Raw genomic sequence first — 21,115 nt, forward strand, 5'->3', positions numbered from 1 at the left:
AGTGAGTGTGTGTGTGTGTGTGAGAGAGAGAGAGAGAATAAATGAAGTGGGGGGAGTGTGTGTTGTGTGTGAGAGAGATTGTGTTTGTGCGTATGCGTGTGTGTGTGTGTGCGCGTGCGTGCGTGCGTTATTGATTGGGCGTCGCTGCGGCCTCCGTGCGGGAGGGGGCGCTGTGGGGAAGGTGCTGGAGGGGGGCGTGTCCCAGAAAGGGGGCGTGTCCTGAAGGGGGCGTGTCCCGCGTCGGGGGGGCGGGGCGGGGTGAGGCGAGGGGCCCGGCGCTCTCCGGCTGTCCGTCCGGACAGACAAACAGCCCGCCCGCCCCGGGGCGGTGTCCTCCCGGAGCCCTCCGTCCGTCCGTCCGTCCCCTCCCTCCCTCCGGCCATGGCTCCGTCCCGCCTGAAGCTGGGGATCCGCGCGGCGTACGGCGGGGCGGGCTGCCTGTCGGGCCTGGCCGCCTTCTTCGTCTGGACCTTCTGCTTCTCCCAGCCCGCCACCGCCGCCGCCGGGGGGCTCGCAGGTGCCCGGGGACAACACGGCCCGCCGGGAGGGGGCGCGCCGGAGCGCGGGCCGGGGGCGCGCATGCGCGCGGGGGGGGGGGGGGGGCGCGCGCGCGCCCAGGCCTGAGGGAAAGCTCCAGCCTCCTCCCCTCCCCACTGCACCTGTCTCTAGTCATTCATTCAGTCAGTCAGTCATTCATTCATCCAATCCCCACTGCACCTGTCTACATTCATTCATTCAGTCATTCATTCATTCAATCCCCTACTGCACCTGTCTGTATTCATTCATTCATTCAGTCAGCCATTCATTCAATCCCCACTGCACCTGTCTGTATTCATTCATTCAGTCAGTCAGCCATTCATTCAATCCCCACTGCACCTGTCTATATTCATTCATTCATTCAATCCCCACTGCACCTGTCTATATTCATTCATTCAGTCGTATTGATTGAGCGCTGACTGTGTGCAGAGCCCTGGACTAAGCGCTTGGGAAGCCCAAGTCGGCAACATCTAGAGACGGTCAATCAATCAATCATCGTATTTATTGAGCGCTTACTGTGTGCAGAGCACTGCCGGCCCTGCTGAGAGCTCACCTCCTCCAGGAGGCCTTCCCAGACTGAGCCCCTTCCTTCCTCTCCCCCTCATCCCCCTCTCCATCCCCACCATCTTACCTCCTTCCCTTCCCCACAGCACCTGTATATATGGATATATGTTTGTACAGATTTATCACTCTATTTTACTTGTACATATCTATTCTATTTATTTTATTTTGTTAGTATGTTTGGTTTTGTTCTCTGTCTCCCCCTTTTAGACTGTGAGCCCACTGTTGGGTAGGGACCGTCTCTATATGTTGCCAACTTGGACTTTCCAAGCGCTTAGTCCGGTGCTCTGCACATAGTAAGCGCTCAATAAATACGATTGATGATGATGATGATGACTAAGCGCTTGGGAAGTCCAAGTTGGCAACATAGACGGTCCCTACCCAACAGTGGGCTCACAGTCTAAAAGGGGGAGACGGAGAACAAAACCAAACGTACTAACAAAATAAAATAAATAGAATAGATATGTACAAGTAAAATAAATAGAGTGATAAATATGTACAAACATATATACATATGTACAGGTGCTGTGGGGAAGGGAAGGAGGTAAGATGAGGGGGTGGAGAGAGGGACGAGGGGGAGAGGAAGGAAGGGGCTCGGTCCCTACCCAACAGCGGGCCCACAGTCTAGAAGGGGGAGACGGACGACAAAACAACACATATTAACCAAATAAAATAAATAGAATAAATATGTGCAAATAAAATTAATTAATAACGGCATTTATTAAGCGCTTACTATGTGCAAAGCACTGTTCCAAGCGCTGGGGAGGTTACAAGGTGATCGGGTTGTCACAAATAAAATTAATTAATAATGGCATTTATTAATAATAATAATAATAATGGCATTTGTTAAGCGCTTACTATGTGCAAAGCACTGTTCTAAGCGCTGGGGAGGTTACAAGGTGATCAAGTTGTTACAAATAAAGTTAATTAATTAATAATGGCATTTAATAATAATAATGGCATTTGTTAAACGCTTACTATGTGCAAAGCACTGTTCTAAGTGCTGGGGAGGATACAGGGTGATCAGGTTGTCCCACGTGGGGCTCACAGTCAATCCCCATTTTACAGATGAGGTAACAGGCTCAGAGAAGTTAAGTGACTTGCCCAAGGTCACACAGCAGACATGTGGCAGAGCTGGGATTTGAACCCCTGACCTCTGACTCCAAAGCCCGGGCTCTTTCCCCTGAGCCACGCTGCTTCTCTAAGCAGCGCTTATTTATTAAGCGCTTACTATGTGCAAAGCACTGTTCTAAGCGCTGGGGAGGTTACAAGGTGATCGGGCTGTCCCATGGGGGGCTCGCAGTCTTCATCCCCATTTTCCAGATTCATTCATTCATTCAATCGTATTTATTGAGCGCTTGCCGTGTGCAGAGCACTGTACTAAGCTCTTGGATGAGGGAACCGAGGCCCAGAGAAGTGAAGTGACTTGCCCAAAGTCACACAGCTGGCAATTGGCGGAGCCGGGATTTGAACCCGTGACCTCTGACTCCAAAGCCCGGGCTCTTTCCACCGAGTCACGCTGCTTCTCGTAAATAAATAAATGGAGTAATAAATACGTACAAACACATATACATACATACAGGTGCTAGGTTCTGTATGTTCCTACAGATTTATTACTCTATTTTACTTGTCCATATTTACTATTCTATTTATTTTTGTTAATGATGTGCACCTAGCTTTACTTCTGTTCATTCTGATGACTTGACACCTGTCCACATGTTTCGTTTTGTCGTCCGTCTCCCCCTTCTATAATAATAATGATAATAATGATGGCATTTATTAAGCGCTTACTATGTGCAAAGCACTCTTCTTAGCGCTGGGGAGTTTACAAGGTGATCGGGTTGTCCCCCCGAGGGCTCACAGTCTTAATCCCCATTTTCCAGATGAGGGAACTGAGGCCCAGAGAAGTCAAGTGATTTGCCCAAAGTGACCCAGCTGACAGTTGGCAAAGTGGGGATTTGATTTTATTTTGTTAGTATGTTTGGTTTTGTTCTCCGTCTCCCCCTTTCAGACTGGGAGCCCACTGTTGGGTAGGGACTGTCTCTATATGTTGCCGACTTGGACTTCCTAAGCGCTTAGTCCAGTGCTCTGCACACAGTAAGCGCTCAATCAATACGATTGAATGAATGAATAGCCATAATTCCATCTGTTCTGACGATTTTGACACCTGTCTCCATGTTTTGTTTTGTTGTCCGTCTCCCCCTTCTAGACTGGGAGCCCGTTGTTGGGGAGGGACCGTCTCTCTATGTTGCCCACTTGTCCTTTTCAAGCGCTTAGTCCAGTGCTTTCCACACAGTAAGCGCTCAATCAATATGATTGAATGAATTGAATGAATGAATGATCCTGAGCTGGCCTTCCTGAACCCAGGACCGGCGCTCATTTGGGGGAATTCATTCATTCCATCATATTGATTGAGCGCTGACTGTGTGCGGAGCACTGGGCTAAGCGCTGGGGAACTACAAGTCGGCAACATATAGAGACGGTCCCTCCCCAACAACGGGCTCACAGTCTAGAAGGGGGAGACAAGACAACAAAACAAAACATGGAGACAGATGTCAAAAGCGTCAGAACAAATAGAACACTAGCTATATTCATTCTTATTTTGTTGTCTGTCTCCCCCTTCTAACCCGTGAGCCTGTTGTTGGGTAGGGACCGTCTCTATATGTTGACGATCTGTACTTCCCGAGCGCTTAGTACAGTGCTCTGCACACAGTAAGCGCTCAATAAATACAATTGAATGAATGAATGTCAAAACCGTCAGAACAAATAGAATTCTAGATATATTCATTCATTCTTATTTTGTTGTCTGTCTCCCCCTTCTAACCCGTGAGTCCGTTGTTGGGTAGGGACCGTCTCTATATGTTGACGATCTGTACTTCCCAAGTGCTTAGTACAGTGCTCTGCACACAGTAAGCGCTCAATAAATATGACTGAATGAATAAATGTATTAAGTGCTGGGGCCGATACAAGGTACTTAGGTTGGACACAGTCAATCAATCAATCAATCAATCGTATTTATTGAGCGCTTACTGTGTGCAGAGCACTGTACTAAGCGCTTGGGAAGTACAAGTTGGCAACATATAGAGACAGTCCCTACCCAACAGTGGGCTCACAGTCCCTGTCCCAGGTGGGGCTCACAGTCTTAATTCCCATTTTCCACGAGGTAACTGAGGCCCAGAGAAGTGAAGTGACTTACCCAAGGTCACCCAGCAGACGAGTGGCAGATTTCCAGGCCCAGGCTCTTGCCACTAAGGCCACAAGTAATGGAGCTCCCAAGCTCTCCTTTTCCCAGACAAATCCCCAGTGTCATTCATTCAATTGTATTTGTTGAGCGCTTACTGTGTGCAGAGCACTGTACTAAGTGCTTGGGAAGTACAAATTGGCAACGTACAAGTGTCAGCAGACAAGTGGCGAAGCAGGATTAGAACCCACGACCTTTGACTCCCAAACCTTTGCTCTTGATGCTAGGCCATGCTGCTTCTCTCCGTGTCGGAGCTGTAACTGAGTTTTCATTGCCTCTGACCTGGATTCGGGCCAGAGCCCATTTGTCTTGGGTTGGTGATTATGTTCACCTCCTGGTCTCCCCACCTGTTACTCCTGCTCCTTCTCCCCTCCATTATTTCCTTCTCCAGATATTTCCCCTCCTCAGGCCCTGAGGACTGAGGCCTGTTAAGCGCTTAGTACAGTGCTCGGCACACAGTAAGCGCTCAATAAATACAGTTGATTGATACAGAGTCCGTTTGGGTTTGCTTCCCAAACAGAGTCTTTGGGAATGTCTCTTGCCTCCGGCTGTGTCTCGGCCTTGTTGCCAATTTCCCCAAATAAGGGCAAATTCTGGGGCAAAAGACCCTTGTGAGGGGCCGACGGGAGGGGAGCTTCCTGCTCAGGCCTTCGTCAAATTCCCGGATTTGGGAAGCCCTCAGGTTAGGAGAGGCTGGCGGAATGAGGGGAGGGAGGGTTGGAAAGAGCTGGAGAGGGAACAGAGAGAAATTTGTGATAGAATAATAATAATAGCAATAATTGGGGTATTTGTTAAGTGCTTACCATGTACCAGGCACTGTACTAAGCGCTGGGGGGGATAGAAGCAAATCAGGGTAACAGCATGACCTAATGGAAAGAGCCCAGGCCAGGCGCTTAGTACAGTGTCTGGCACATAGTAAACACTTAATGATGATGATGATGATAGCATTTATTAAGCGCTGACTATCATCAATCGTATTTATTGAGCGCTTACTATGTGCAGAGCACTGTACTAAGTGCTTGGGAAGTACAAATTGGCAACATATAGAGACAGTCCCTACCCAACAGTGGGCTCACCTGTGCAAAGCACTGTTCTAAGCGCTGGGGAGATTACAAGGCAATCAGGTTGTCCCACAGGGGGCTCACAGTCTTCATCCCCATTTTACAGATGAGGGAACTGAGGCCCAGAGTAGTGAAGTGACTAGCCCAAAGTCACCCAGCTGACTAGTGGCGGAGCCGGGATTCGAACTCATGACCTCTGACTCCAAAGCCCGGGCTCTTTCCACTGAGCTACACTGCTTCTCAACAACTTAAATACCATCACCAGTATTATTATTATTGCTCATCATCTGAGCAGAGGAGGGAGAGGGATCACTACCGCTCCCACCCCACCCTCCCATGTGACCTTGGGTAGGTCACTTCACTTCCCTGTGACTCAGTTTCCTCCTCTGTAAAATGGGGACTCAATATCTCCTCTCCCTTCCACTTAAACTATGAGTCTAACGTGACACGGACTGCGCCTGACCTGATTTTTTTTATATTCGTTAATAATAATAATAATGGAATTTGTTAAGTGCTTACCATGGGGCTCAAAGCCTTCATCCCCATTTTACAGATGAGGGAGCTGAGGCACAGAGAAGTTAAGTGATTTGCCCAAAGTCCCACAGCTGACAAGCCGTGGAGCAGGGATTTGAACCCATGACCTCTGACTCCCAAGCCCGTGCTCTTTCCATTGAGCCACGTTAGGCAATTAATACGTGCTAGGCACTGTACTAAGCGCTGGGCTAGATACAAGCTAATCAGGTTGGACCCTGTCTGTGTCCCACATGGGACTCACGGCCTTGATCCCCATTTTACAGATGAGGGAACTGAGGCACAGAGAAGTTAAGTGGCTTGCCCAAGGTCACAGGGCAGACAAGTGGGAAGCAGCGTGGCTCAGTGTAAAAGAGCGCGGGCTTTGGAGTCAGAGGTCATGGGTTCAAATCCCGGCTCCGCCAATTGTCAGCTGTGTGACTTTGGGCAAGTCACTTCACTTCTCTGGGCCTCAGTTCCCTCATCTGTAAAATGGGGATTAAGACTGTGAGCCCCCCCCCCGTGGGACAACCTGATCACCTTGTAACCTCCCCAGTGCTTAGAACAGTGCTTTGCACATAGTAAGCGCTTAGTAAGTGCCATCATTAAGTGGTGGAGCTGGAATTTGAATCCAGGTCCTTCTGCCATCTGCTCTTTGCACTAGGCCACCTTGATTATCTCGTCTCTCGGCCAGCGCTTAGCACAGTTCTTGGAACAGAGTAAGCACTTAAGTGCCCTTATTATTATTATTTCTGTCAAAGGAGCTCGTCTCCTCCCTCTTCAATCTCCTCACGACGTCCTTCGACTCAGGTTAAAAACTCAAAGGTGGCTTCTCCTCGGATCTTAACTTTGGGCTGTCATGCGATGGGCGATAACTTTCCCTGATAATGATAATAGTGATATTTAAGCGCCAAGCATTAAATGTATATTTAATGTAATAAATATTACATTATAATTAAATGTAATTATAATGTGCCAAGCATTATGCTAAGCGCCGCGGTAGATTCAGTATGAGCAGATCAGACGCGGTCCCTATCCCATACGGGGCTCACAGTGCGAAGGGGTGGGAGAACGGGTGTTTAGTCCCCGTTTTGCAGATGAAGAAACTGAGGCCCAGAGAAGTGAAGCGACTTGCCCGTGGTCGCACAGCAGGCAAGTGGCAGGGCTGGAATTAGACCTCCTGACTCTATCCACTGTGCCCATTGTTCAGACTTCTTTCCTAGGCAAGAGCAGGGTTTTGAAAACCCCGGGAACAGAAAACAATTCGCTTTGAGCTCATGGACTTGGGGGTCTGGGGAAGCCGGCTGGTTCTAGGGGGAGGCCAGGAAAAACGCGGGGTTGTCTGGAGGGAACGTGGTGGGGTGTCTCAGCCACCACAAAGGGAGTTCATTCATTCCTTCAGTCCTATTTATTGAACGCTTCTCCGTTTACAGCACTGTACTGACCCTCGGCAGAGTACAGTGTAACAATAAACTGACCCGTTCCCTGCCCACCCTGGATTAGAACGAGAAACACCATGACCTAGCGGATAGAGTCCGGGCCTGGGAATCAGAAAAAACCCGAGTTCTGATCCTGGCTCTGCCACTTATCTGCTGCGTGACCTTGGGCAAGTCACTTCACTTCTCTGGGCCTCAGTTCCCTCAACTGTAAAACGGGGATTAAGCCCGTGAACCCCGCAAAGGACATGGACCGTGTCCCACCTGATTAGCTTGGGTGTAGCCCTGCAGTGGAAAGAGCCCGGGCTTTGGAGTCAGAGGTCACGGGTTCAAATCCCTGCTCCGCCAACTGTCAGCTGTGTGACTTTGGGCAAGTCACTTAACTTCTCTGGGCCTCAGTTTCTTCCATCTGCAAAATGGGGACTAAATACCTGTTCTCCCTCCCCTTCACGCTGTCAGCCCCGTATGGGATAGCGATGAAATGGGGATTAAAATTGTGTGAGCCCCCCCCGCCGTGGGACAACCTGATCACCTTGTAACCTCCCCAGCGCTTAGAACAGCGCTTGGCACGTAGTAAGCGCCTAACAAATTCCAACATTGTTATTTATGTGGTGCCTGCCACATAGTAAGCGCTTAACGGATACCATAAAAAAAAAAATAGAGCCGGCCAGGATTCGTGCTCGCTCTCTGGCCGGATGATCCCTGCGGGCGAGAGGGTGGCATCTGGGCCGCGGCCCCTCGGGTTGGTTCGTGGGCACTTCGTCTGGGCCCCGCGCCGATCTTCCGGGGTGGATAATCAGGTCAGTCGCCTTCCCACGAGGGCTCCCGGGCCAGAAAGATACAGAGACCGATAACGGGCGATTAGTACAGAGCGGCCACCCAAGATGACAGCGCCGAGATAGGTCAGTAAACAGGGACGGCGGCGGGGGGGTGTCCCAGCTTCCCTCTCTGCCCCCGCCCCGGGCCAGGAGTTCTCCATCATCATCAATTGTATTTATTGAGCGCTTACTGTGTGCAGAGCACTGTACTAAGCGCTTGGGAAGTACAAGTTGGCAACATATAGAGACAGTCCCTAGCCTGTGGCCCACGGGAGGCCGAGCCGGGCAGCGGGTGCCAGGCGCCACCGGGAAGCCTGCCCCACCTCGGGGGAAGCGGGAGATGGGGGGGAACCGTCACCCCCGGGGTCTGAGGGCGAAAAATTAAGGCTGGCTCTCTGGAGGTGCCTGTTGGCAGCATGACTGTCCCCAAACAAGTTCATTTCTAGACTGTGAGCCCACTGTCGGGTAGGGACCGTCCCTATATGTAGCCAGCTTGTACTTCCCAAGCGCTTAGTACGGTGCTCTGCACACAGTAAGCGCTCAATAAATACGATTGATTGTGGGCAGGGATCGTGTCTGCCAACTGTTACACTGTACTCATTCAGTCATATTTATTGAGCGCTCACTGTGTGCAGAGCACTGGACTAAGCGCTTGGGAAGTCCAAGTTGGCAACATATAGAGACGGTCCTCCTCATTCATTCATTCAATCGTATTTATTGAGCGCTTACTGTGTGCAGAGCAGTGTACTAAGCGCTTGGGAAGTCCAAGTTGGCAACGTATAGAGACGGTCCCTACCCAGCAGTGGGCTCACAGTCTAGAAGGGGGAGACAGACAACAAAATAAGATAAATAGACTATCCCAGGCTGGCGCTCTCACCACAGTACCACCCTGTTTTGTCTTTGTTGTTACTTTTGCGCCTGTCCGTGCCAGCCAGTCTCCCTGCTTAGACTGTACACCCCTTGAGGGTAGGAACGCGTTCATTTTTTCCCCCAGGCCCGAACAGAATGCCCTGTCCCCACTCAATCACAGCCGCCCTGGCCCGTCATCCCCTCACCTTGGACTTCTCCCTAGAGCTTAGTACAGTGCTCTGCACATAGTAAGCACTCCATAAATAGTAACAATAATAATAATAATATTATATTATTATATATAATAATTATATATTATTATTATCATCATCATCATCAATCGTATTTATTGAGCGCTTACTATGTGCAGAGCACTGTACTAAGCGCTTGGGAAGTACAAATTGGCAACATCTAGAGACAGTCCCTACCCAACAGTGGGCTCACAGTCTAAAAGGGGGAGACAGAGAACAAAACCAAACATACTAACAAAATAAAATAAATAGAATAGATATGTACAAATAAAATAAATAAATAAATAGAGTAAAAATTATGTACAAACATTTATATTATATATTATTATTATTATTATTATAAATAGGATTGATTGGCTGGACAGCAGGCAGGGTCTGGGTCTGAAGGCCTAGTCAGGGGGGGACCGGGCCGACTGCTGACTCAGTTCCTCCTCACGAGGTTCCCCCTGATTTGGCGGTTTCTAGTGGCTCCTGCTGAGTCAACCCAAGGAGGACCACTGGGCCCTGACTCGGCAGTTTCTGGTGACTCCTGCTGAGTCACTGCTGAGTCACTGGGGTCTAAGCGCTTACTATGTGTCAGGCACTGGACTAAGTGTCGGGGTAGATACAAGTAATAATAATAAGCCCAAGGTCTCTCTTTTTTTGGTATTTCTTAAGCACTTACTACGTGCTACACACTGGACTAAGCGCCAGGGTAGATACAAGTAATAATAATAAGCCTTGGGTCTCTCTTTTTATGGTATTTCTTGAGCGCTTACTTTGTGCCAGGCACTGAACTAAGCACTGGGGTAGATACAGGTAATAATAAGAAGTCCGGAGTCTCTCTTTTTATGGTATTTCTTGAGCGCTTACTTTGTGCCAGGCACTGAACTAAGTGCTGGGGTAGATACAGGTAATAATAAGTCCGGAGTCTCTCTTTTTATGGTATCCCTTAAGTGCTTACTCTGTGCAAGGTGCTGGACTAAGTGCTGAGGTAGATACAAGTAATAATAATAATTGTGGTATTTGTTAAGCACTTAATATGTGCCAAGCACTATACTAAGTGCTGGGTAGATACAAGTAATAATAAGAAGTCCGGAGTCTCTCTTTTTATGGTATCCCTCAAGTGCTTACTCTGTGCAAGGTGCTGGACTAAGTGCTGAGGTAGATACAAGTAATAATAATAATTGTGGTATTTGTTAAGCACTTAATATGTGCCAAGCACTGTACTAAGTGCTGGGTAGATACAAGTAATAATAAGAAGTCCGGAGTCTCTCTTTTTATGGTATCCCTCAAGCGCTTACTCTGTGCAAGGCGCTGGACTAAGTGCTGAGGTAGATACAAGTAATAATAATAATTGTGGTATTTGTTAAGCACTTAATATGTGCCAAGCACTGTACTAAGTGCTGTTGTAGATACAAGTAATAATAAGTTCGAAGTCTCTCTTTTTATGGTATCCCTCAAGCGCTTACTCTGTGCAAGGCGCTGGACTAAGTGCTGAGGTAGATCCAAGTAATAATGATAATAATTGTGGTATTTGTTAAGCACTTAATATGTGCCAAGCACTGTACTAAGTGCTGTGGTAGATACAAGTAATAATAAGTTCGAAGTCTCTCTTTTTATGGTATCCCTCAAGCATTTACTCTGTGCAAGGTGCTGGACTAAGTGCTGAGGTAGATACAAGTAATAATAATAACAATTGTGGTATTTATTAAGCACTTAGTATGTGCCAAGCACTGTACTAAGTGCTGGGTAGATACAAGTAATAATAAGTCCAGAGTCTCTCTTTTTATGGTATCCCTCAAGCACTTACTCTGTGCAAGGCGCTGGACTGAGTGCTGAGGTAGATACAAGTAATAATAATAATAATAATTGTGGTATTTGTTAAGCACTTAGTATGTGCCAAGCACTGTACTAAGTGCTGTTGTAGATACAAGTAATAATAATACTAAGTTCGAAGTCTCTCTTTTTATGGTATCCCTTAAGCGCTTACTCTGTGCAAGGCGCTGGACTAAGTGCTGAGGTAGATACAAGTAATAATCATAATAATTGTGGCATTTGTTAAGCACTTAATATGTGCCAAGCACTGTACTAAGTGCTGTTGTATATACAAGTAATAATAATAAGTTCAAAGTCTCTCTTTTTATGGTATCCCTTAAGCGCTTACTCTGTGCAAGGCGCTGGACTAAGTGCTGAGGTAGATACAAGTAATAATAATAATGATTGTGGTATTTTTTAAGCACTTAATATGTGCCAAGCACTGTACTAAGTGCTGGGTGGATACAAGTAAATCTGGTTGGATGCAGTCTCTGTCCCTTGTGGGTCTCACAGTCTCAATCCCCTTTTTAATTGTACTAAGCGCTGAGGTAGATACAAGTAATAATAATAATAACTGTGGTATTTGGGGAGCGCTTACTATGTTCCAGTCACTACTAAGCACTGAGGCAGGTACAAGTAGTAGTAATAATAATAATAGTGGTATTTAAGCACTTACTATGCACCAGACACTGGACTAAGCACTGGGGTAGAGACAATAATAATAATAGCAATTGTGGTATTTGTTAAGCACTTACTATGTGCCAGACATTGAACTAAGCACAGGGGTAGATACAAGTAATAAAAATAATTATTGTGGTATTTAAGTGCTTACTATGTTTCAGGCACTGGACTAAGTGCTGGGGTAGTTACAAGTAGTAATAATAATAATTGTGGTATTTAGGTGCTTACTATGTTTCAGGCACTGGACTAAGTGCTGGGGTAGTTACAAGTAGTAATAATAATAATTGTGGTATTAAGTGCTTACTGTGTGCCAGGCGTGGTACTAAGCTCTAGAGTAGATGCAGGGTAATCAATCAATCGTATTTATTGAGCGCTTACTGTGTGCAGAGCACTGTACTAAGCGCTTGGGAAGTACAAGTTGGCAACATATAGAGACAGTCCCTACCCAACAGTGGGCTCACAGTCTAGAAGGGGGAGACAGAGAACAAAACCAAACATATTAACAAAATAAAATAAATAGAATAGATATGTACAAGTAAAATAAATAAATAAACAGAGTAATAAATATGTACACACACATATATATATATATACATCAGGTTGTATACAGTCCACGTCCCACGTGGGGCTCACAATCTTAACCCTGTTTTACAGGTGAGGTAATTGAGGCCCCGAGAATCAATCAATCAATCAGTCGTATTTATTGAGTGCTTATTGTGTGCAGAGCACTGTACTAAGTGCTTGGGAAGTACAAGTTGGCAACATATAGAGACAGTCCCTACCCAACAGTGGGCTCACAGTCTAAAAGGGGGAGACAGAGAATAAAACCAAACATACTAACAAAATAAAATAAATGGAATAGATATGTACAAGTAAAATAAATAGAGTAATAAATATGTACAAACATATATATATACACACACACACACACATCAGGTTGTATACAGTCCACATCCCACATGGGGTTCACAGTCTTAACCCCGTTTTACAGATGAGGTAATTGAGGCCCCGAGAATCAATCAGTCAATCAGTCAATCGTATTTATTGAGCGCTTACTGTGTGCAGAGCGCTGTACTAAGCCCCTGGGAAGTACAAGTTGGCAACATATAGAGACAGTCCCTACCCAACAGTGGGCTCACAGTCTAAAAGGGGGAGACAGAGAACAAAACCAAACATACTAACAAAATAAAATAAATAGAATAGATATGTGCAAGTAAAATAAATAAATAGAGTAATAAATATGTATGAATATATATATATATGTATATATATATATATATATACACACACACATCAGGTTGTGCAGTCCACGTCCCACATGGGGCTCACAGTCTTAACCCCGTTTTACAGATGAGGTAACTGAGGCCCCGAGAAGTTAAGTGACTTGCCCAAGGTCACACAGCAAACATGTAGCGGAGCTGGAATTAGAACCCAGGTCCTTTTGACTCCCAGCCCTGTGCTGGTTGCTTCTCTCTCTATACATAACAATAAATAGACGAATTCCCTGCCTACAACAAGCTGACAGTTTAGAGGGGGGAGACAAAAATTAATAGAAATAAATAAATGACAGATATGGGCATAAGTGACTGTGAGCCCACTGTTGGATAGGGACTGTCTCTATATGTTGCCAACTTGTACTTCCCAAGTGTTTAGTACAGTGCTCTGCACACAGTGAGCGCTCAATAAATACGATTGGTTGATAAGTGGTGTAGGGCTGGGAGGGGGGAATGAATCAAAGGAGCAAGTCAGGGGGACGCAGAAGGGAGTGGGAGAAGAGGAAAGGGGGTCTTAGGGAAGACCTCTTGGAGGAAATTTTCCTTCAATAAGGCTTTGAAGGCGGGGAGAGAGTCATTGTTGAATAGGAGGGAGGGCATTCCAGGCTAGAGGCAGGATGTGGGCGTGAGATTGTCAGCAAAAAGCACTCACCATGTGCCAGGCACTGTACTAAGCGCTGGAGTAGATACAAGGTAATCAATCAGTCATATTTATTGAGCGCTTACTGTGTGCAGAGCACTGTACTAAGCGCTTGGGAAGTACAAGTTGGCAACATATAGAGACAGTCCCTACCCAACAGTGGGCTCACAGTCTTAAAGGGGGAGACAGAGAACAAAACCAAACATACTAACAAAATAAAATAAATAGAATAGGTATGTACAAGTAAAATAAATAAATAAATAGAGTAATAAATATGTACAAACATATATACATATATATATATACAGGTGCTGTGGGGAAGGGAAGGAGGTAAGATGGGGGGGATGGAGGGGGGACGAGGGGGAGAGGAAGGAAGGGGCTCAGTGCGGGAAGGCCTCCTGGAGGAGGTGAGCTCTCAGTAGGGCCTTGAAGGGAGGAAGAGAGCTAGCTTGGTGGATGGGCAGAGGGAGGGCATTCCAGGCCTGGGGGGTTGATGTGGGCCCAGGGTCGATGGCGGGACAGGCAAGAACGAGGTACGGGGAGGAGATTAGCGGTGGCAGAGGAGCGGAGGGTGCGGGCTGGGCTGGAGAAGGAGAGAAGGGAGGTGAGGGAGGAGGGGGCGAGGGAATGGATGGACAGCCTTGAAGCCCAGGGTGAGGAGTTTCTGCCTGATGCGCAGACTGATTGGTAGCCACCGGAGATTTTTGAGGAGGGGAGTAACATGCCCAGGGCGTTTCTGGACAAAGACAATCCGGGCAGCAGCATGAAGTATGAGTTGAAGTGGGGAGAGACACGAGGATGGGAGATCAGAGAGAAGGCTGATACAGTAAGAGAATCAAGTCCCCGGGCGTCAGAATCAGTCAGTCAGTGGTATTTACTAAGGGCTTACTATTGCTTAGGGGAATACAAGGATCTCGTTTCTCATCCCGGCTCCACCATTTGCCAGCTGTGTGACACTAGGCAAGTCACTTTCATTCATTCAGTCGTATTTATTGAGCGCTTACTGTGTGCAGAGCACTGTACTAAGCGCTTGGGAAGTCCAAGTTGGCAACATATAGAGACGGTCCCAACCCAACAGTGGGCTCACAGTCTAGAAGGGGGAGACAGAGAACAAAACAAAACATACTTCACTAGGCCTCAGTTCCCTCATCCGTAAAATGGGGACTAAGACTGTGAGCCCCACGTGGTACATAGACTACATCCAACTTAATAATAATGATGGCATTTGTTAAGCGCTTACTATGTAAGCCAGACTGAGCTTGGGGTGGATTGGTGGAGGGGTGCAGAGAGGTGAGGAAGTTGACCCTCCTCTCCTCCCAGCGGTCAGTCTGTCCTATTTATTGAGCGCTTACTGTGTCCAGAGCACTGTACTGAGCGTTTGGGAGAATCAATCAGTCAGTCGTATTTATTGAGCGCTTCCATATCTATTCTATTTATTTTATTTTGTTAGTATGTTTGGTTTTGTTCTCTGTCTCCCCCTTTTAGACTGTGAGCCCACTGTTCGGTAGGGACTGTCTCTATATGTTGCCAACTTGGACTTCCCAACCGCTTAGTACAGTGCTCTGCACACAGTAAGTGCTCAATAAATACGATTGATTGATTGATTGCAGAGCACTGTACTAAGCACTTGGGAAGTACAAGTTGGCAACGTAGAATAGAATACAGTAGAACAATAAACAGACACATTCCCTGCCCACAGTGAGCTAACGGTCTGGAAGGGGAGACAGATATTAACAGAAATAAATAAATGACATATATGGACATTAGTGCTTTGGGGCTGGGATGGAGGGGACGACGGCTTGACACCTGTCCACATGTTTTGTTTTGTTGTCTGTCTCCCCCTTCTAGACTGTGAGCCCGTTGTTGGGTAGGGACCGTCTCTATCTGTTGCCAACTTGGACTTCCCAAGCGCTTAGTACAGTGCTCTGCACACAGCAAGCGCTCAATAAATGATTGAATGAATGAGTAATAATAATAATAATAATGGCATTTATTAAGCGCTTACTATGTGCAAAGCACTGTTCTAAGCGCTGGGGAGGTTACAAGGGGATCAAGTTGTCCCACGTGGGGCTCACAGTCTTAATCCCCATTTTCCAGATGAGATAACTGAGGCCCAGAGAAGTTAAACGACTTGCCCAAAGTCACACAGCTGACAAGTGGCGGAGCCAGGATTGGAACCCGTGACCTCTGACTCCAAAGCCCGGGCTCTTTCCACTGAGCCACGCTGCTTCCCCTGTAAAACTAGGGAGTAAAAATAGGGAGTCAGGGTGATCATCATCATCATCAACAATCGTATTTATTGAGCGCTTACTATGTGCAGAGCACTGTACTAAGCGCTTGGGAAGTACAAATTGGCAGCATAACAAATTGGCAACAAATTGGTGATGCAGAAAGGAGTGGAAACCTAGCTGGTGTTTGGCTCTCAGCGGCTGAGGGGTGGGTGAGACATAGGAGGCCTCCTGATGGTTGGGGTGGGGGGGGGGTCTTTTCCCCATGGAACTGTCTGGACTCCCCCCACCCCTAAGCCCCAGAGGCAGGGAAAAGTAGGAGGCTTGGGAAAGCTGCATTTACTTCATCAGCATCATGGCTTAGGGAATAGAGCCCGGGCCTGGGGATCAGAAGGACCCGTGTTCTAATCCCAGCTCAGCCGCTTGTCTGCTGTGTGACCTTAGGCAAATCACTTGGCTTAGTACAGTGAAGCGCTTAGTACAGTGCTCTGCACACGGTAAGCGTTCAATAAATACAATTGAGTGAATGAACTTCACTGGGCCTCAGTGACCTCATCTGTAAAATCGGGATTAAGACGGTGAGCCCCATGTGGGACAGGGACTGTGTCCAACCTGGTTTGCTTGTATTCCCTTCAGGGCTTAGCACAGTGCCTGGCACATCGTAATAATAATAATGATGGCATTTGCACATGAGCCCACTGTTGGGTAGGGACTGTCTCTATATGTTGCCAATTTGTACTTCCCAAGCGCTTAGTACAGTGCTCTGCACATAGTAAGCGCTCAATAAATACAATTGATGATGATGATAGTAATAATACTACTACTAATAATAATGATAGCAGCATTTGTTAAGCGCTTACTATATGCAAAGCACGGTTCTAAGCACCGGGGGGGATACAAGGTGAAGCAGCGTGGCTCAGTGGAAAAAGCCCGGGCTTTGGAGTCAGAGGTCATGGGTTCGAATCCTGGCTCTGCCACATATCTGCTGTGTGACCTCGGGCAAGTCACTTCACTTCTCTGGGCCTCAGTTCCCTCATCTGTAAAATGGGGATTAAGACTGTGAGCCCCACGTGGGACAACCTGATCACCTTGTGTCCCCTCCCAGTGCTTAGAACAGTGCTTTGCACCTAGTAAGCGCTTAACAAATGCCATCGTTATCATTATTATCACATTGTCCCACGTGGGGCTTACAGTCTGAATCCCCATTTTACCGATGAGGTAACAGGCTCAGAGAATCAATCAATCAATCGTATTGAGCGCTTGCTGTGTGCAGAGCACTGTACTAAGTGCTTGGGAAGTACAAGTTGGCAACATATAATAATAATAATAATAGGCATTTGTTAAGCGCACACTGGCACCAGGGGCTCGCGCCCGTCCCGTTCCTGGGTGGGGGCGGGAGGTGTCTACGGCCGTTGGCCTGGGGTGACTGGGGGGTCGGCCTGGGTGGGAAGGGGTGGGATTTGGGGTCCCTGGCTGAGTCCCGCCCCCGGTCCGGCCCAGGCGTGCTGGCCCTGTGGACGCTGACCACCCACGTGATGTACGCCCAGGACTACTGGCGTACCTGGCTGCGCGGCCTCCGCTGCTTCCTCCTGGCCGCCGTCCTCTTCGCCACCCTCTCCGCCACCGCCTTCTGCACCTTCCTCGTGCTAGCCATCACCCGGCACCAGGGTGAGAAGGGGACGGGGATGGGGATGGGGGGTATGTGTTCGTGGGCCAGGCCGTGTCCTGAATCCCGGGGTCAGAGGTCACCGGGCCACGGGGTGGGACCCTCCATGCTACCCAGTAGTCATTCATTCATTCAATCAATCAATCGTATTTATTGAGCGCTTACTACGTGCAGAGCACTGTACTAAGTGCTTGGGAAGTACAAATTGGCAACACATAGAGACAGTCCCTACCCAACAGTGGGCTCACAGTCTAAAAGTCGGATTTATTGAGGGCTTACTGTGTGCAGAGCACTGTACTACTAATAATAACTACAAATAATTACAATAATAATTATTGTAAGTACAAATAATTAATTTGTACTTCCCAAGCGCTTAGTACAGTGCTCTGCACACAGTAAGCGCTCAATAAATGCGAGTGATGATGATGATGAATAACGATGGCATTTGTTAAGCGCTTACTATGTGCAAAGCACGGTTCTAAGCGCCGGGGAGGATACAGGGTGATCAGGTTGTCCCACGTGGGGCTCACAGTCTTAATCCCCATTTTCCAGATGAGGGAACTGAGGCTCAAAGAAGTGACTTGCCCAAGGTCACACAGCTGACAGTTGGCAGAGCTGGGATTTGAACCCATGACCTCTGGCTCCCAACCCCGGGCTCTTTCCACTGAGCCACACTGCTTCTCTTCCTAAGCACTTGGGAGTCATTTCTATCTGTAATTTATCTGTATTAATATCTGTCTCCCCCCTAGACAGTTAGCTCGTGGCGGGCAGGGAATATGTTTATTGTTCTATTGTACTGTCCCAAGGAAAGCACGGTTCTAAGCTCTGGGGAAGATACAAGGTGATCGGGTTGTCCCACGTGGGGCTCACAGTCTTAATCCCCATTTTCCAGATGAGGGAACTGAGGCACAAAGAAGTGACTTGCACAAGGTCACACAGTTGGCAGAGCTGGGATTTGAACCCATGACCTCCGGCTCCCAAGCCCGTGCTCTTCCCACTGAGCCACGCTGCTTCTCTTCCTAAGCATTTGGGAGTCGTTTCTATCTGTAATTTATATTATCTGTCTCCCCTCTAGACCGTTAGCTCGTGAGGGGCAGGGAATATGTTTATTGTTCTCTTGTACTCTCCCAAGCGCGTAGTACAGTGCTCAATAAATACAATTGAATGAAGTACACTAGAACAATAAACAGAGTATCCCGTGGCCCGTTTTCCCCCCTGCCCGTCCCCTCCGGACTCTCCGCAGATGCCAACTCCCCTTTTGTCCCCCCCACAGCACTGACAGACCCCAACAGCTACTACCTCTCGGCCGTGTGGAGCTTCATCGCGCTCAAGTGGGCCTTCCTGCTCGGCTTATACTCCCACCGCTATCGCGCGGACTTCGCCGACCTCAGCATCCTCAGCGACTTCTGACCCCGCCGGCCCTCCGCCCTCCGGAGACCCAGCACGGCTAGCCCGGGTCGGGGGGCCGGCCCGGGCCTCCCCCCGCCTCGAGGAGCCCGGGAGGGAAGATCCCCGAGGCTGCCCTCGGCCCCGACGAAGATGGAGCCGGTTTGAACTCTTTTCGTATGGATCTATTTTCATAGCACAAGATGCGGGACGTTTTTAACAGCGGGGGCTGGTTGGTGGCCGGATCTGGATATCCCTCAGCCTTTCACATCTACACGTACACGCCGCCAAGCTTCACTGAGGGGGGTGAAGGACTCTTGCTGATGTCCCCACTAAAGAGTCAAAAAAACCCTTGGGTGGACCCCACCCCAGTCACAGGGTTCACGTTCCCCAAACCCACTGGTATTCACGTGTGCACGCACACGTGATACCCCCACGCACTCACACGCAGTCTACTAGGCCCACAGTGGTATACTCACACCCACATAACTCGCCGTGTCTCCCACCAGTCCTGCCCAGATCCCCTTCCCCGAAAATCCGGCACCCCCCCGCCATCCGCAAAGCTGCGTTTTTATTTCCCCCGGGACCGTTGGCTCCGCTGGGTGCCGGCCGTCCTCGCTCCGCTCAACTCCTCTCTCGAAACGCCGCTAGGTCTGCTCTCCCCGCTAACGCCGGGATGGGGATACTGCCCCTCTTCGACCTCGACTTCCCTTTTGGCTTGGGGGGCTGGCGGGAGCCGTGAGGAGCCCTGTCTTGGCTGTGGTGACCACCACCCCCCTACCCAAGAAAAGGAGGTGGTCTGCTTTTCCCACCCCCCCACCAGTCTGATTGTCCCTTCTCTCTCCTCAGCGTCTAGACGTGCGTACCCTGGCCGGGGAAGGGGATGAGGATGGCTTCACCTCTGGCATCTGCAGCGGAAGGGAAGACAATGGAGTCTCAGGGCGGGTTAGAACGGCCGCCCTCCCACCGCTGCTTCGGCCATGGGTCGTTCAGATGAGCCCGGTGCTGGGCCCCAGATGCAGTGGGGTCTGGGGCTGAAAGGAGAGTGGGGGTCAGGGGGAAGCTGCTAATTTAACAGCAAGGAGGGAGTGGAGCCGGAGGAGGACCCATCTCCTTCCTGCTCTTCTGTCCCGCCGCCCAGAGCTGAGACTGGGATGGGATCCCCACAGCACTTGACTGTCCCCCCCTTCCTGGAGCACGGGAAGGAGGGATGGGGAGCAAAAAGTGTAAACACCTGCACCCGTTGGGCCTGGGGCCTTTTGTAGGCGAAGAGAGGACGCTCAGCTGGGCCCCTCTTCCCTCCTGGGTCTGTGAGAAAGACAAGCAAAGCCCAGGCCTTCCAGTCACCTGCCCACAGATCCACATATGCTCCACGCTGTTTTAAAAGCAAATAAACATTTATTGTTCCAATTTTGTGGTTTTTTTCCTTTTTTTTTTTTAAACAAAAACTAATGCCACCCACACAGGGTGGGGTGGGGGTACACAATCTCTCCCTCTCTCGCACACACACTCACACAAACATACAGACACACAGAAATACTTCTGGCCTCGAGACTTCCTCTCTGCTCCCGTGAGTCGTGCCCGCCCCGGGCTTTGAGGGGGAGTCCGGTGGGAGTGCTGGGCGGGGGCTGTCCTGAGCTGTCACAGGTTCATTGGCTCTTCCTCCTCCTCCTCCACTAGCTGCTCGGGTGGCCTGAGAAGGCAGGAGGGGGCAGGGGACAGGTACAGATGAGTTTTGGGCCGGGGGGGGAAGACTGGGATGGGGAGAGAACTGGGGGCTAGAGTGGGACAGGGAGAGAACTGGGGGTTCGAGTTGGATGGTTGTAGAGAGAGGGAGAGATTGGGATGGATTGTTTTTTTTCTAATGGTACTATTCATTCATTCAATCGTATTTAGTGAGCGCTTACTGTGTGCAGAGCACTGTACTAAGCGCTTGGGAAGTCCAAGTTGGCAACATCTAGAGACGGTCCCTACCCAACAGCGGGCTCACAGTCTAGATGTAATATGTCGGTACATGTTTATTACTCTATTTTACTTGTACGTATCTATTCTATTCTATTTTATTTTGTTAGTATGTTTGGTTTTGTTCTCCGTCTCCCCCTTTTAGACTGTGAGCCCGCTGTTGGGTAGGGACTGTCTCTATATGTTGCCAACTTGGACTTCCCAAGCGCTTAGTCCA

The 21,115-nt window shown here is 48.7% G+C and overlaps 2 protein-coding genes across 4 annotated transcripts in view; one reads left to right on the plus strand and one right to left on the minus strand.

Moving 5' to 3' along the window:
- The first annotated feature begins 330 nt into the window (after positions 1–330).
- SLC48A1 (solute carrier family 48 member 1) lies at positions 331–20,346 on the plus strand. The gene is made up of 3 exons (XM_038752280.1): positions 331–517; positions 17,385–17,552; positions 18,824–20,346. The coding sequence occupies exons 1-3, from the start codon at positions 382–384 to the stop codon at positions 18,958–18,960; spliced, it is 441 nt and encodes a 146-aa protein (XP_038608208.1). The 5' UTR covers positions 331–381; the 3' UTR covers positions 18,961–20,346.
- Positions 20,313–21,115, minus strand: part of HDAC7 (histone deacetylase 7) — a 68,089-nt gene continuing 67,286 nt past the window's right edge. For all 3 annotated transcript variants that reach the window (XM_038752278.1, XM_038752277.1, XM_038752279.1), the window contains exon 25: positions 20,313–20,629. In XM_038752278.1, coding sequence (XP_038608206.1) covers positions 20,578–20,629 — 52 coding nt within the window. In that variant the 3' untranslated portion in view covers positions 20,313–20,577. The remainder of the gene's footprint in view (positions 20,630–21,115) is intronic.

This window comes from Tachyglossus aculeatus, chromosome 10 (assembly GCF_015852505.1).
Source record: "Tachyglossus aculeatus isolate mTacAcu1 chromosome 10, mTacAcu1.pri, whole genome shotgun sequence".
Classification (NCBI taxonomy): Eukaryota; Metazoa; Chordata; class Mammalia; order Monotremata; family Tachyglossidae; genus Tachyglossus; species Tachyglossus aculeatus.